Raw genomic sequence first — 16679 nt, 5'->3', positions numbered from 1 at the left:
TCAAATTCATACACAGCAAAAGGGTTGGAGAAGTCGGTTTTTTGCAAACCCAGGTGGGCGTGGCCTGTGTGGTTGCCAGTGGGGGAGGGGAGGGCTCTGGCAGCTGAGCCTCCTCACGTATTTCTGATTCCCTAGTGCTTGGAACAGTGCTTGGCACGCGATGGGCACTTGGGCAACACTGTGTTGAACCAGACACATTCTACCACCAGATCTGGGCTGACTCAGGTGTGACTGGGACCCAGGTCAGGTCATTTCACCTGATGACATACTCCCCAGCGTACAGGATGTTCCTTGGGCAGTGTGTTTGCTTTGTCTGTTTTTATTTTATACCTTGGGCTAGTCTGTTTTAAGGATGAATGCTTCAAAATAATGGGAGCTCACTTTGTAAACTAGAGCCTCTAGACACATGGAAAGAATGGAAAATTAGAAAGCTGTCTCTAATGTGGTTACTTCTCAAATATGACCATTATTAAGAATTTAATGGCTAAGAATGTGTTACATTTTCTCATTATCATTCTTTTTAGACTTGAGCAGTCACAACTTTAAGAATACCCATGTGTTTCCATGAGCAGCAACAAAGCTGCTTATTAAAAGAATGAAATATGCAACCTGAAAACATTTTCACTTTTCCTGCACTGGGAGGAGAAGAAGCAGGCTGCTCCTGACATGGAAAGTTTGCTTTGTTTACCAACTAGGAGATAGAGACCTGGGAGAGGTGGCTCCTGGAAAGAGTCCAGACTCCAGATTAAAAAGGATCTTGCTTGAGAACAATGCCAAGCAGAAATCAGGTTCATGTTAAAGGCACACACCTCCTGCACTGATGTTTGATTGACCCACAGCACAAAGAAAACTGAGGTTTTGCTCCTCTTGAGACAGGGCTGAGCCCATCGTGTGATGTGCAACTACGCAACCAACAGAGCCAGTGCAGGCTGCCTGAATGTGACCAAAGTGACCAGAATGGAGGAACTGCCACCCACTCTCCTCTGCCATCCTGGGCACAGGCATCGTCATGCTCCTTCTGGAGGAGCAGCCCCCAGACATAAACTGGAGGCCATGTAGGGGAGGCAGGCAGATGCAGGCAGGGCCAGGAGGTCCTATGAAGAGACAGGAAGGAACAGGGATGAGCAGCTCGGAAAAGGACAGCCTGCCCTTGCGAGCCACTTCACAGAGCTTGGGGATGCATTTGTTTCACATGGTTTCAGAGGGCACGGTAGGATCAAAGAATGGAGCTTAAAAGGAGGCAAATTTTAAGCACCCAGGAGAACTGGAAACAACCAGAGGGGTCACAGGAGAAGAGGCTGATGAGGAGGGAGCACAGGAAAGTGCTCACTCCTGAAGGGTGCAGAGGGTGCCTGGACGATGGCCATTGGATGGTGGGGAGGGGCTGAGGACAATGAGGATTCCTGTGAGGCTATCGGAGAAACTCTAGGAACATAGGTTCAAGTCCTGGGGGAAAATAGGAACCCCTCAGGTCCCGAGGAGGGCATCAGGTTCTCTATGGAAATGTCAGGGAGGAAATCTTCCGACTCTGCATTAAAGGAGCTATGGCAGCAGCAAAGAGGTGCCGGTGGCCTTGGGGGAGCCCTTCTCCACCCATCAGTGGGAGCAAAAGATGACGATCATGACCAGGTCCACAAAGCATCAGCTCACACCACCCATGAACAAATAAAACAGGGAGGGAGGGGCAGAATAGCTAAATTTACATGAAACTCTAGCTTCAGTGGAGTTGCAAGAGCTCTGCTTTTGTGAAGGCTAAAAGAACTTCCTGCAAGATCAAAGCTTCATCTCTTCTTTCTTGGGGGAAGACACAGCAGAAGAGGGGAGAGGTGAGAGAGGCAGGAATGGTAGGAAAGAGACTAGAAATGCGGCAGAGGAGGAAGGCGAGGGTCCTGCTGCTTGGAGGCTGTAATTTGGAAGCACCAGCTTCATCTGCAATGTGTTGGTTCTTGGTCGCTGCAGGCTTGCACACTCAGGGTGGTGTCACAAGAGTCCTGGGCTGGAAGACGGGCACTCTGAGCTCGCATCTCGGCCCTGCCCCTCACTAACTCTGGGATCCTGGCGTAAGCCATATCCCCTCTCATGGAGTTTGGTTATTTCTTTATGCAAAATGCAGAGTGAGACTGGTTACCTGTAAGGTTGTCCCCAGCTCCTGTGTGTGTTTATGTTGTGTCTTTATGATCAGTGGGCATCCAAGCCACAGCCTGGTGAGCTGAGGACCAGGGGTAGGGATAACCCCTGCAGCCCACTTGGTGGGAACTGCTCAGTGTGTGGCAAAGGAACTCTGGGGATGGCAAGTTGATGTCGTGGTGGGGGAAAAGGGAGAAGGCGAGGCACTTACAGCAGGAGGAGATGGGCACGCTGATGGCCAGGATCACCCAGGCGATGTCCATCTTGCTCAGGCAGATGGTGGCTCTGTGCTGGGGTTTGTCCCCTTCGGCCACATGGGAGATGTTCCCTGCTGTTCCAGGCTTCCAGGTCCCGGCGGGGACCAGACGGTTGAGGAAGTTTCCTGTGGCTGTGGACACCACTGTAGAGAGAGGACTGGGCACCCTGCTGGTCACGGTGGAGGTGGGGGTGGCCGCAGCCTCCTCCTCGGCTCGGGAAACAGTGCTTTCTGAAGCCCCAGGGGGGCGGGCTGGGGCCTGTGGGGCCAAGGATGTTCCCTGAGGAAGCCCCTCAGAAGGGGCTGAGACACTGGCATTGAAGGCAGCCTGGATGGTCCCCGTGGTGGCTGTGAAGACCCCAGAGCTGGCAGAAGGAGGTCTGCTGGTGCCGGGGGTGACAGTAAGCCAGGAGTCACTGTGGCTGGGGCCATCCTGTGGGTCACCACGGGGGTGTGGAGAAGGCACTGGGGCAGGGTGTGGACTGGCAGGGGTGCCTGAGGCTGCCTTGGCGTCCAGCTCCCCTCCCTGGCTGGTGAAGGTGGGACCACCCCCCTCATCTGCTCTGCTAAGGCCGGACTGGTCCTCCTTAGGTACCAGGGGGGTGGTGGGCGGTACCCACGAGGTCCTGCTTGGCGCCAAGGTTGCGGCCACTGTTTGGGGCTGTGGTGAGGAGGAGTAACCCCAGAGGGGGTTCCTGGTTGTGAGGGTAGAGGGGTCAGGCTCCACAGACCCTGTAAAGTTGCCTTTGTAAATCTGAAAGATTTTCCCCAGGGGCCGCTTCTGCCCCGGTTGTGTGGAGCTCTGATTTCGTCCTCGATGGCCTTCCTTCCTCCAGGGGTGACCGCTGGGTGCAGGTGGGACAAAGCGTGGTGAACTGCCAGCTCCTTTTCGGGAAGAGCCTGGGGGTCTGGGGGGCCTGCGAGTGGTAGCCCGGGAGGGGTTTGTAGGGGGACGGCTGGTGGCTTCCATTGGCTTTGTCAGCTGGATGGTGGGCAGAGTCTCACCTGGGGGGTGGCCCTCTAGGTGGGAAGATGTGGTTGCCATGGCAGCAGGAAGTGGCCCTGTGGACAGTGGGCTTTCTGAATGGGGGGTGGTTACTGCTGCCATGATGGTAGAGATGGTATTTGTAGGAGGGCGTCCGTCTGGATGAAGCGTTGTCATTGCCTTGGGAGCTGCGGTCTGTGAGGAGGGTCCATGGGGATGGGGGGTCAGTGTCACCACGGAGGTGGGAGCAGCCACCATGGAGGATTGTCTAGTAGAGCTGAGGGGTGCTGTTACCATGGTGCCTGGGGTGGTGCTTGAGGGGAGGACTTGAACAGAGTCCCTGGAAGATGGTTCCTGTGCGGCAAATACCAGTGCTTCAGTCAGTGCCAAGGTCAGGAGGAAGCCTTAAGAGAGAGACAGAGAGAAGAGGTGAAATACCCAGGATCAGCTCAGCCCTGGGCCTTCCTCACCCACGAACCTGAAACCCCTGGGAATGCTAGGTAAGCACTGGGCAGCATCCTTAAGGACCACACACACCAGACATGGGGCCACATGGAGCTGGGGCAGGTCTATTAGGTGGGGGCTCCCCATACCCTGGCTGCAGGGGAACCAGAGCCAGTGAAACTGGCTGGCTCACCTTTTCCCAAAAGCTTCTGAGATGCCAGGCCCTTCACCCAGGGGCCACTGCTCAGAGCAGGCTGAGGGGCCAGGTGCATGGAAGAAGGCTTGTGGCTTCTGAGTGCCTGCTGGCCCTCTGCCCCAGGGAGTGGTCAAGGCCAGAGTGACCACAGGGAAACTGGCAACTCTGAATCCTGAGTCAGCAAGGAGGGCTTGGGTGGGTAGAGCTGACCAGCTCCCATGCCTTTTCTGAATTTTCCATTTATGATCTAGACAAAGGAACAAATGCTAGACCTTGGCTCATTCAGGCCCACCAACCAAACCATTAAGGAGGGTCTACCCTCTCCTTGACCTGGCCCTTGGGTCAGCTCGTACAAATCCTCAAACAATCCTAAAATAAGGCAGAAATGTCTCAGTGCCATTGGACACTTGACAGGCAGAAGGGGACAGGGGTCCAGAAAGCAACCAGATCGGGCTCCAGTAAAGCACTTAGCACAGTGCCTGCAGGAGAAGATGCATTCCATAAGCATGCCTCGGGTTTATGACCACAGTCATCATGTTAACTGCTTGTCCTTAGGCACTTGTGAGGCTGAACTTTCTGTGGAAAACCCATTAGTGGTGCCCAGACTTTCTGTGTAGAAGGAGCTCTTTTGAGCATTAAAAGGAAACCACAGACTTTGCACGATGGCCAGTACGTATGCTTTTCAGAAAATTTCACTGAGAAAATGCACAAGGACAAAAATGTATACTTTTAAATACTCTTCTAAATATATGTGGATTTTATTAATCATATCAGCATGGGCCTATCTTTAAAAATAATACCTGACATCAACATTAGACATAGGATCTGTTTGGATTATAGAGCAGAAGACCACCATCTATATGACACAGGGGCTGGGAAGAGCCTCTTTCTATGCTGAGAAGCACCTGACAGACCTCTGAGGCCCTACTCTGACCTGAGAACTGCCCCCTATTCATGTGAACCCTCTGCTTGTTCCCCCTCATGCCCTTCCTTCAGCCTTGCTAGCTGCCAAGACAAGGGTAGCAATCAGCCTCTGGTAACAGCCTGGGAGTCTCTCTTCCCCAGATCTCAGAAGCATGAATGGTCAAAGCAGGGGCCCTGGCGGTGACTCCAGGGAGTCTGGGGTGGTCAGCAAAGTTGATGGGGGAAGGCGGGGGCCCAGGTCAGTTTCTGGAAGCAGAGAGGGGGAGGAGACCTTCTGATGCCTTTGAAACAAGACCACTGAGGCCTCCTTCAACTTAGGGGAGGGTGGGCTGGGTTGGACTAGTGTCCCCTCACCTTGCACGTCTCACTTAGTGGGTGGGGGAGGTTGAGTGATCATAGCTAGAACAGAGACTGTAGTACCCACATCTCCAGGACCAACAATTTGCCCTAAGCAACCTCATTTTTCTAAACTTTCACACAGTGTTTTCTGCTTATCCAGGTCAATCCTAGAAACTGTTTACTGAGCACCTGCTCTGGCCCTGTCTTCCATGCTCTACCTAACACTCACAGCCACTTGATGGGGCAGGAAGCTGAGGCTGAGGGAGACTGAGTAACGTGTTTGAAGTCCTTCAGTAGCAGAAGTAGTATATGACACTTGGGCTGTATCTATAACACATGGCAGTCCTGGTCACTCACCACCAGTGATGCAGAAGGAGATGAAGAGGACAGAAAGCTGCAGCCCCAGAAGGAGCCATGTGCCTCATGCTCTGACTGGTTCAGGGTTATTCCAACTCTTCCCTGGAAGTTTAACACCACAGGGACAATCTAGCCCTAGAGCTGGTAGTTGTGGCTGCTGAGGTTTTAGGGTACATTTCCTTATAAGCCTCTGGCTCGCAAGCATCCTGGTTCAATAGAAGTGTTGCTATGGACTGAACTGTTCCCTTCAAAGCTGTATGCTAAAGCTCTAACCTCCCAGCACTTCAGACAGCACTGTATGTTGGGCAGGGCCTTTAAAGAGGTCATCAAGGCCAAACAAAGCTGTTAGGGTGTGTCCTAACCCAATCTGACCAGTGTCCTTTTATGAAGAGGAGCTTAGGACACAGAGAGGCCAGGAGTGTTCCCATAGGCAGGAGGCAGTGACAGGCATTTGCAAGCCAAGAAGAGAGGCGTCAAGGACTCCAACCCCGCTGGCACCTGGATCTTGGACTTCCAGCCTCTAGAAGTATGAGGAGATACATTTCCATTGCTTAAGCCCCCCAGCCTGTCTTCCCTTGTATGGTAGCCCAAGCAGACTGATACACATGTCTCATGTTAGAGATCCTGAAAAAAAGGAGAGGCAGGGACCAAGGCTTGTGTGGTGCAGGTTGCTTATTTGGGGTGGCAACCCAACAGGACAGCCATGGGAGTCTGAGATGAGTGAAACAGGGAAAATCAATCCAAGGACAGGTTATAGGCTGATCAGGGTGTGACTCAAGTCCTCTGGGGATCTCTGAGGAGTTGAGCACACGCACCTCAAACTGAGCACCTCTTACCACCAGCTGTCCCCGCATCCCCTGTCCTCCTCCACATGGCTGAGTCAGAGACCAGAGACACTTGGGCAGGGGGCTGTCAGCTCATACCTGTGTCCGGCTGGTGGCTGCTGTGATAGCTGGAGTTAAAATTAAGGGCCCAGAGGATTCCTGGAGTGGAGCACAGATATGCTTGGTCTTCTGTGGCTGAAGACCAAGGACACTGCCATCATTTGGCAGAAGCATCAAGTGCCACATGAAACTTTCAGGGAGGCCCTGATGGCCCACAGGAACAGGCTGGGGTGGGAGAAGAGCAGCTCAGTCTCCAGGAGAACTTTTGCAGATTCTAGAGGCAGGGGTTTAATGCATCCTGGTCTTTAAAATATTCAGGGAAAGAAATTCCCCTGATTTTCTCACCACAGGCATCCCAGGGGCTAAAATCCTCCTGGCTGGGAAGTGTATGACTGGAGTCCTTCCTCCTGTATGACTTACTGCAGTTGAACTAAACTTTGCCTTTGCTGTGCCTCTCCTTACTAGCCAGCATTTCCTGAAGTTATTTTTCTCTCTAGGAGGACTGTTAAATTACCTCTCAGCTCTTCCTTCTTTAGATGTTAAAGTAAACCTTTGGTACCATGAACGGATATAGCCATCCTGGGGCAAAGGGTTTTCAGTTGGAGGACGACATTAAGCTGTCACAGTGAGAAGGACCTAGAAGCAACTTAGTCCAATTCCCTCATTTCTTGGAGGGGGCAACTGAAGGAGTGAAGAATAAAGTGACTTGTCTAAGAACATAAGTCTAAGAACAGCTGGCTGGGGACAGAGCCTAGATCACAAGACATTATTTCAAAGCAACTTTTCGCTTGTATCATAAAAATTGCTACAACACTGCACTGCCCAAATGCCTCAACCTCCACTGTCACCTTCACTATGGCAATCGTCTGCCCTCCTTGGCACAAAAGGTTAAGGACTGAATGCAAGGGAACACTCTGTCACAATAACTATGCAAGGCCTTCAACCCAGGGCTCCCCTAACAGATGCAAATTTTCACTCTAGGCCCTTTGTGCTGGCCTGCTCACTCCCCTCTTTGCAATCTGGGGCTACTGCCTCTTTGCATATAGTTTGCATATATTTGCATAATAGACTCTGGAGGCTCCAATTCCAAATACATAAGAGAGACTCTAACTAAAATCTAACTTGATGTGTTTTAAATGTGGAACCAATTTTTAAAGCATGTTGGAATAAGGACAAGCATAGGGAGTGGGCACCTGCAGACTGATGGGTGCCCAAATGTCACAGGAAGACCTCCTCCTACCTAGAATTCCAATGCATACACCATTCCAGGACCCAAGGGAGGGAAGGGCCTTCCTCCTTCTGTTTATTTGGTTGGCTGCCCACAGTCCATATTGGGCATGATATCTGCATCTGGCAAAAGCCAGGAGGGAATTGGTGAAGAGAGAAATGGCTAATCCATACTGAGTGCTTCCTGCATACCACGTGCTGCTCCAAGGGCTAAGTCTGTTCTGACACATTTCATCCTCACAACAGCCTGATGAGGCAGGTATCATCATTAGCTCCCTGTTGCAACCAGTGAAAAGCAGCACCGGAAGACATAGGAAGTGGCCTCCTTCCACACAGCTGGGGATGCAATTTGAACCTGGCAGCCTGGCCCAAGTCTATACTCAACCTCATTCACTCATGATTCTGCTCTGCACATTCAGAAGCAATGGTCCACAATCTTTTGGGAATTGGTTTTCTATTACTGGTCTTTTGACTTTTCTTTCCTCTTACCTGTTTTCTTCTAGCTCCATTTCAGGGCTCTATATTAGCATCTATGTTCTTTTAACACGTTAGTCGATTAACTTTATTTTTGTAAGTAACTGGAGGGAACTTGTACAGCACAAAAGTTAGATACCCCTGCCTTAATTCTCTTCAATCCTGGCATCTCAGGCACACCACTGTTTAATTAAAGAATTGTATATGAGTTCCCATTGCAGCTCGGTGTGTTAAGGACCCAATGTTGTCTCTGTGAGAATGTGCGTTCAATCCCTGGCCTCACTCAGTGGGTTAAGGATTTGGCATTCCTGCAAACTGCGATCACAGATGTGGCTCGGATCTGGCATTGTTTTGGCTATGCCTAGGCCAGCAGGTGCAGCACTGATTCGATCCCTGGCTCTAGAATTTCCATATGCTGCAGGTGCAGCTGTAGAGAAAAAAAAGTATAATTTTTCTCTTAAAATTGCCTGCACACACAAGACACATTGCCTACATGTATGCATTTTCCCTCACACATACGAACAGAATCCTTCCCTAGTTTCCTTGTGATTTAGAACACCTGCTAAGTAGAGCCTCCCTCTCCATTAAACTAGGTTTCCACTGCTAGGTATTTTCTCCATTGCCTCTCAACTCTGTGACAGAACCACAGGAGTCTGAGACGTCTTCTAAGCCATCCCCCATCACTAAGCAAGATGGCAGCGTGGCCATCCCAGATGCTTGGTGTGGTGATTTAGAATCCTGTCTGCAAGTTCTCTGACACTCCTCCCACCAAGAAGTGGAGTCTGTTTCCTCTCCCCTTTGAACTTAGTTGGGCCTTTGTGATCTTGAGCTTCTCTATGGGTCTTTTTTTCATAAAGAAAAAAAAGGAGTGTGGGTACTCATCTTTGCTGCTGCCCTTTTTCCAGGCAGCTGCATTCCAAATGTCCCCTCCCATCCAGTCCTGCTGGGGACATGCCTCAGGTCACAGGGCTAAAAGACAAGGAGTGCTGCTTAGTTCTTAGAGACCCCTCAGGCCATTGCCTGCAGGGCTCCAGAAATGCCTGGAGATCATTGGTTCTTGGGCTGATGTGGTCCTTGACTCCACTGGGAATTATTGCTCAAAGTATAATCTCTAGTACACAGGTGAGCTAGGAAACCACGCAAGATGGGACCTGGGTGCCCCAGACACATCTATGGCCTCCGGCTAGCATGAGCTCATCTCTGGGACGCTGACAGACCACAGCTTCCAAACCAAAACCTGTGCATGCACAAGTGAGCACACACACTCACACAGATACACAGTGTAGGTCCTCTCCTGGGAGCAGGCAGGAAAGAGACAGGAAAGAAAAATGTGCAGCCTGAGGCTTCCTATCGCCTCCACGCTAACCTCCAATTAAGTCATTTGTCTTAAGGTCAAAACAGTCACATGCAGCAGTACCAGGATTTCCACCTAGCTTCCTCTGGTCCTGGCTGCTCCAGACCCTAGGTCTTGAGAAAGTTTTGATCTGTGAAAATGTGCTACATGAGCAGGAGAATGCTTTATGAAGACAAACAACAGTGACCACTGTGATGACCGCAACTAAAAGACAAAACTTTCCCCAAAGGCAGAAACACTTAGGCAACCACATCCCCTTTTATCTTTGGCTTTTGCTTCTCTGCCTTAAGTCATTCAGTCCTTTTTGGGATGAGCATTTCCCACCTAGAACTCCTCTTGGGCCTTGAAGCTTTTGTTAGGAGTCCCTTGTTGTGTGCATGTAACCTCTAAGCCTACTCCTGCCCCAGCCCTATCTCTCTGAATAGATATGCCCAGTGTCTTGTCTGTTTCCCTGTCTGAACTCTAAGCAGCCAGACGGCAGTGAGTCTATCTGGATCAAGGTTATTTCCCCATATCTAGTCCAGCACGTTAGCCACAACAAATTATTCCTGAAGAATAAGAAACCCTTCTAAATATCCAAAATATATAAAGAACTCAATTAGCAAAAAACCCAAATAATCTGATTAAAAAATGGGCAGAGGGTCTGAATAGATATTTTTCTAATAAGAGAAATGCAAATCAAAACTACCATGAGATACCACCTCACTCCAGTCAGAATGGCCATCATTAATAAATCCACAAATAACAAGTGCTGGAGGGGCTGTGGAGAAAAGGGAACCCTCCTGCACTGTTGGTGGGAATGTAAACTGGTATAGCCACTATGGAGAACAGTTTGGAGATACCTTAGAAATCTATACATAGAACTTCCATATGACCCCGCAATCCCACTCTTGGGCATCTATCCGGACAAAACTCTACTTAAAAGAGACACATGCACCCGCATGTTCATTGCAGCACTATTTACAATAGCCAGGACATGGAAACAACCCAAATGTCCATCGACAGAGGATTGGATTCGGAAGATGTGGTATATATACACAATGGAATACTACTCAGCCATAAAAAAGAATGACATCATGCCATTTGCAGCAACATGGATGGAACTAGAGAATCTCATCCTGAGTGAAATGAGCCAGAAAGACAAAGACAAATACCATATGATATCACTTATAACTGGAATCTAATATCCAGCACAAATGAACATCTATCTCCTCAGAAGAGAAAATCATGGACTTGGAGAAGAGACTTGTGGCTGCCTGATGGGAGGGGGAGGGAGTGGGAGGGATCGTGAGCTTGGGCTTATCAGACACAACTTAGAATAGATTTACAAGGAGATCCTGCTGAATAGCATTGAGAACTTTGTCTAGATACTCATGTTGCAACAGAAGAAAGGGTGGGGGAAAAACTGTAATTGTAATGTATACATGTAAGGATAACCTGACCCCCTTGCTGTACAGTGGGAAAATTAAAAAAAATATTAAAAAAAAGATATTTTTCCAAAGAAGACATCCAGATGGTCAACAGGTACATGAAAGATGCTCAACATCACTAATAATCAGAGAGATGAAAATCAAAATCACAATGAGATATCATCTCATATCTGTTAGAATGACTATAATCAAAAAGATGAGAGATAACAAGCATTGGCAAGGATGTGGAGAAAAGGGAAACTTTGTGCACTGTTGGTGGGAATGTAAATTGGTACAGTCATTATGGAAAACAGGATAGACATTTCTCAAAAAAATAAAAATAGAACTAATATATGATCTAGCAATTCCACTTTTTTTTCTCTTTTTTTGGCTGCCCCATGACATATGGAGCTCCAAGGCCAAGGATCGGATCCAAGCTGCAGTTGCAACCTATGCCTCAACTACAGCAATGCTGGATCCTTTAACGTACTCTGCTGGGCCGGGGTTTGAACCTGCATCCTGGTGCTGCAGAGATGTTGCCTGTCCTGTTGTGCCACAGCAGGAACTTCTACCATTTCCACTTCTGAGTACATATCTGAAGGAAACAAAATCACTATCTTTAAGAGATATTTGTAGCCTCATGTTCAAGGCAGCGTTATTTATAATAACTGAGACAAAGAAACAACCTCAGTGTCTATTGATGGATGAGTGGAAGAAAATATGGTGTACACACACACACACACACACACACACACACACACACTAAAGAATATTATTCAGACACAAAAAGAAGGAAATCCTTCCATTTTCAATAACATGGATGGACCTTGAGGGCCATAATGCTAACTGAAATAAGTCAGACAGAGAAAGACAAATACCACATGATCTCACTTACATGTGAAATCTAAAAAAAATCAAGCTACAGAGTTCCTGCAGTGGCTCAGCAGGTTAAGGTCCCAATGTTGTCTCTGTGAGGATGTGGGTTCGATCCCTGGCCTTGCTCAGTGGGTTAAGGATCCAGCGTTGCTGTAAGCTGTGGTGTAGGCATTCAGCTGTAGCTCTAATTCAACCCCTAGTCCAGGAACTTCCGTATGCTGCAGGTATGACTGTAAAGAGAAAAAATAAAATAAAACAAATAAAAAATTAAAAAAATTAAGCTCACAGAAACAGATAACACATTGGTGGTTACCAGAGGTGGGGAGTGGAGGTGGGAAATGGGTGAAGGTGGTCAAAATGTACAAACTTCTAGTTATAATAAATACATTTTGGGGATAATGTACAGCATGGCGTCTATAGTTCACAATATGTGCTGTATATCTGAAAGTTGCTAAGATACTAAATCTTAACAGTTTTCATCATGTTCATTTGTAACTATGTGAGGTGACTGATGTCAACCAAACTTACTGTGGTAATCATTTCATTATATATATATATATATATATATATATATATATATATATATATATATATATATATAAGATCATGTTGTAATACAATGTTACATGTCAATTACAACTAAATAAAACTGGCCAAAAAAGCCTCTTTTAAATCAATCACTAGCCAGCTGTGACAACTTATGTGTTTCAAAAATAACCACCACAGCACATCCTAACCGACATACTCTTCCTAAATGTGACCTCACTCCTAGTGAGAGGTGAGGTCTATGTTCCACCCCCTGGAATCTGGGTGGGTTTGTGACTATGGTTGAAAAGATGCTACGTGACTTCTGAGGCCAGGTCATAAAGGATGGCACAACTACTTCCTAGTCCACACTCTCAGAAGTCAGCCACTGTGCTGAGGGGAAGCCTGAGCAGTCCATGGAGGGGTCCATGTGGAAAGGAATCAAGACCCCTGGCCTTCCATCTCAGCTGAAGTTCCAGATGAAGCCAGCACTAACTTGCTCACCAGGGAGTGAGCCATCTTGAAAGTGAGTCTTCCAGCCCCACTCAAGCTACCCCAGCAAGTCTGAGCAGGGCATAGATAAGTGATCCCTGCCCAACTGGGCTATGAGCAAAATAAATGATGACTGGGGTTTTAAGCCACAAGTTTTGAGGTGGTTTGTTAGGCAGTAGGAGTAACTTGAATACCATCTATGGAGAAATATAATTAAGGCTCTGTAGTGACCATTCTGGATTTAAGCATCAGGTTTTTAAAATGCTAAAGTTCAACAGGCTGATATTCACTTGGGTTCGGTTCCTTTCCTCCTCTCCTTCCCAGATTTAAGAAAAGGGAAGCATCTCAAGGCTGGGCTCTTTCTATAGCATCCTGATTTCTCTGATCTATAGCTACAAGTTCCCCCAAAGGACAAAAGGAACAAATGCATACCAGCATTGGCATGAAAACTGCTGGTACACAAGCATTTCGTGGCTGGGTGGGGGGAGATGGAATAAAGAGGAGCCTAGTATAATGGGACTGTATATTGAAGACATGACCATTTCTGCCAAGGAGCTGCCATCTGAAAATTAGCTGTGAGGGGGAACAAACCCACACACCAAAGATGTTCTCTCAAAGACTTTCTCTGACAACAATGAGAGTCAGAATTAGATGGATGAAAAGGTCAGCCCAGTTCCTAATAAAATAACAGGATCATTAAAATTCAGGTAACATCTCGCTGACATCATGGGAAAGAACACAAATGCACCAGTCCAGACTGCTTTGTTCTCTCCCAAACTAAAAGGAAAAGGCTTATAAAAATGGTTCATGCTTTACATTAGAGAACCCAGCAGACACTGCCTCAGCCAGGTGGTCAAGGTCAACATCAACAGTGACAAAGTCATGGTGATAGTATGAACCCTGGATATGGAGATAGCACTCAATCTCTGTAGCTTTCCTTCCCCAATCTATATCCTCAGTTCAATCAGAAGAAAAAATCTGAAAAATCCCAATTGAAGGACATTCCACAAAATATCTGACCAGCACTCCTCATTAAGTTCATCAAAATATGGAAAGCCTGGAGTTCTCATTGTGGCTCAGCAGTAACAAACCCGACTAGTAACCATGAGGGTTCAATCCCTGGCCTCGTCAGTGGGTTAAGGATCCAGCGTTACCCTTAACTGTGGTGTAGGCTGGCAGCTGCAGCTCTGATTCAACACCTAGCATGGGACCTAGGAACCTCCATATGCCATGGGTGTGGCCCTAAAAAGAAGAAGAAGAAGAAGAAAAAAGGAAATCCAGGAGTTCCCTGGTGGCTCAGTGGGTTAAGGATCTGGCATTGTTGGTGCTGTGGCTCAGGTCACTGCTGTGGCGTGGGTTTGATCCCTGGCCCCAGAACTTCCACATGCTATGAATGTGGCCAAAAAATAAAAAAATAAAAAATAAAAAATAAAAATAAAAATAAGGAAAGTCTGAAGCACTCATAGAAAAAAGGTACCTGAGGAGATATGACAACTAAATGTCTTGTGGTAACCTGGTTGGGGTCCTGGAATAGAAAAAGGACACTGGGGAAAAGTGAAGGAAATAGGAATAAAGTGTGACTTCAGTTAATAATAATGTATCAATACTGTGTCATTAGTAATGTAAGATGGTGATAACAGGAAACTGGGTGCAGGCTACACAGGAGCTCTCTGTTCTACCTTTGCAACTCTTCTGTAAGTTCAAACTATTCTTTAATTTTAAAAAGTTTCCATGGAGGTCAGACAGCACAGAGTGTGTGAGGGTGTGTCCTGGAAGGAGACTGCTGAAAGGAGATTTGCGGGAAACTTTCCCAGCACCCTGGTGAGAAAGCATGTGCCCACAGACACACTTTGGAGGCCACTTAGATAGGGTGGAAAATCCCATGACTACTGCTGCATCTGTATGTATATATATATATTCCCTCTGATTCTCACCATTTAAAATATTCTGATTCAGAGTGTGGAGTCTGGAGGTGAAATGGCCAAGGAGAATAATAGCCTGAATACATGGTTTTTTAACCTGTTCAAATTCCAGCTGAGGGGTCAGTTTATATTACATGCTACCTTTGTAATATAAACTCTTTTTTTTTTTTTGTCTTTTTGCCACTTCTTGCGCCACTCCTGTGGCATATGGAGGTTCCCAGGCTAGGGATCAAATTGGACCTGTAGCTGTTGGCCTACGCCAGAGCCACAGCAATGCGGGATCAGAGCCACGTGTGCAACCTACACCACAGCTCACGGCAATGCCAGATCCTTAACCCACAGAGCAAGGCCAGGGATCGAACCCACAACCTCATGGTTCCTAGTCGGATTTGTTAACCACTGAGCCACCAGGGAACTCCAACTGTCTTAACCAAGGAAGCAGGCTGCATGAAACTCAAAGCTTATTCATCATTATGACAAGGCAACAATGCACTGCTGTCTAAACATGAAAGCCTTATGAGGTGTGACGATATATGCACACACACATATATGCATATGGATATACGCATACTCATTCAAAGTCCTGCCCACACCCCTCTCCTGCTAGGTAACAATGTAACTATCTCTGAAATCCCACCCTGACTGCTCCATTGTCTTGATGAGGTCACAGTTCCTTAATTTGTCCAATCAGAAATGGTGGCTTCCTGCCTGGTATTCCCAGGGGACCCTGCTCCTATTCACATGTGGCCCTTCTCTCCACATGGCCCTTCCACCAAGAATGCGGCAGGAAGGTGTGGGGACCTGGGGTCAGTGGGATTTAGGTCCATCCCAGCTCTGTAACTGCCTAGCGGTGGGACCTCAGGCAGATTAGTTCAGCTTTCTTCCCCTGGACTAATGTAAGGAAGACAACTCCCTTCATGGTGCTTTCAGGGCTGGGAATATGAGGTGAAGATGTACAGAGGCCCCAGACAGGGCCTGGATTCAACAAGTGGAAACTGCTTTTAGTTTCTGCTGCATTTACTTTTTTTCCCCTTTCCTTTTTCTTTTCTTTTCTTGCCATACCCATGGCATATGGAAGTTCCTGGGCCAAGGACTGAATCCAAGCTGCAGCTATGACCTATGCTGTAGCTTTAGCAATGTCGGATCCTTAACCCAATGAGGCAGGTGGGGATTGAACCCACTTCTCCACAGTGACCCAAGCTGCTGCAGCTGGATTCTTAACCTACTGCACCACTGTGGAAATCCAGTTTCTGCTACATTTAGGTCATTCCCCTGGGACCCTGAGCTTCTTCAGCATCTGGACCCCTGGAACTGAGTTTACAGTCTGACTTGTATCAAGAGTACAATAATGTTTTCTTAAAAAAATGTGAGGATGAAAGAATATTTATAGAATTCCATTCATTTGAGTTATTTGCAGCTGAATGCTTACCATGAAATTATCCATGTGTATTTTGAAGACAACATCAACAAAAGAAAACAGCAAGCAATGAGTCCTATGATGTGGGAGCGTGGGGTGTGTGTATGTGTGTGTGCACATATCATTCTCACTTTGCTTGTCTCTGATTAACACGAACAGGTTAAATGAACACAGGTCTCATAGCCAGAAAGGCCAGAGAAGGCTGAGAAGGATGGAACGTGCAGTTCCCTCCCGAGACCCAAGTGCACGCGTGCACCTGCTGCAGCCGGTACCGCTTCTCCTCACATAAGCAGGTCGGCCTTCACGTCTTTCTAAAGTTCTGACTGGTTGTGTGAATATTTGTGCCAGGATTTGTGTTTTAAAGACAAGTCCCAGCTTTGGCTTCCTGCCTCCAAGTGTGTGCTCTCAGGAGGTTTTGATAAGAGCAGAAAGGAAGCAGGACAAACAGGACTTTTGTTGGGCGGCAGCTGG

At 47.6% G+C, this 16679-nt stretch overlaps 1 protein-coding gene across 5 annotated transcripts in view; it reads right to left on the bottom strand.

The window, feature by feature from the left end:
* TMEM108 (transmembrane protein 108) overlaps positions 1 to 16679 on the bottom strand; it is a 365980-nt gene that overhangs the window by 13252 nt on the left and 336049 nt on the right. For 4 of the 5 annotated variants that reach the window (XR_014823936.1, XM_084989747.1, XM_084989748.1 and 1 more), the window contains one exon: positions 2339 to 3772. Coding sequence is in view for 4 of the 5 variants with exons in the window: in XM_084989747.1 (XP_084845873.1) it covers positions 2339 to 3772 (1434 nt within the window). In the remaining variant the exon portion in view is untranslated. Of the gene's footprint in view, positions 1 to 2338; positions 4355 to 5105; positions 7597 to 16679 lie in introns of those variants that run through there. The other variant, XM_084989750.1, reaches the window with a different exon arrangement.

The sequence above is a fragment of the Sus scrofa genome, chromosome 13 (assembly GCF_054392235.1).
Source record: "Sus scrofa isolate SSC_HxYL_T2T_F1_AM1 chromosome 13, Sscrofa_HxYL_maternal_Yorkshire_Landrace_v2.0, whole genome shotgun sequence".
In the NCBI taxonomy this organism is placed as follows: Eukaryota; Metazoa; Chordata; class Mammalia; order Artiodactyla; family Suidae; genus Sus; species Sus scrofa.
Note: the sequence above shows the minus strand (reverse complement) of the source record. Positions and strands in the feature narration are given on the sequence as shown.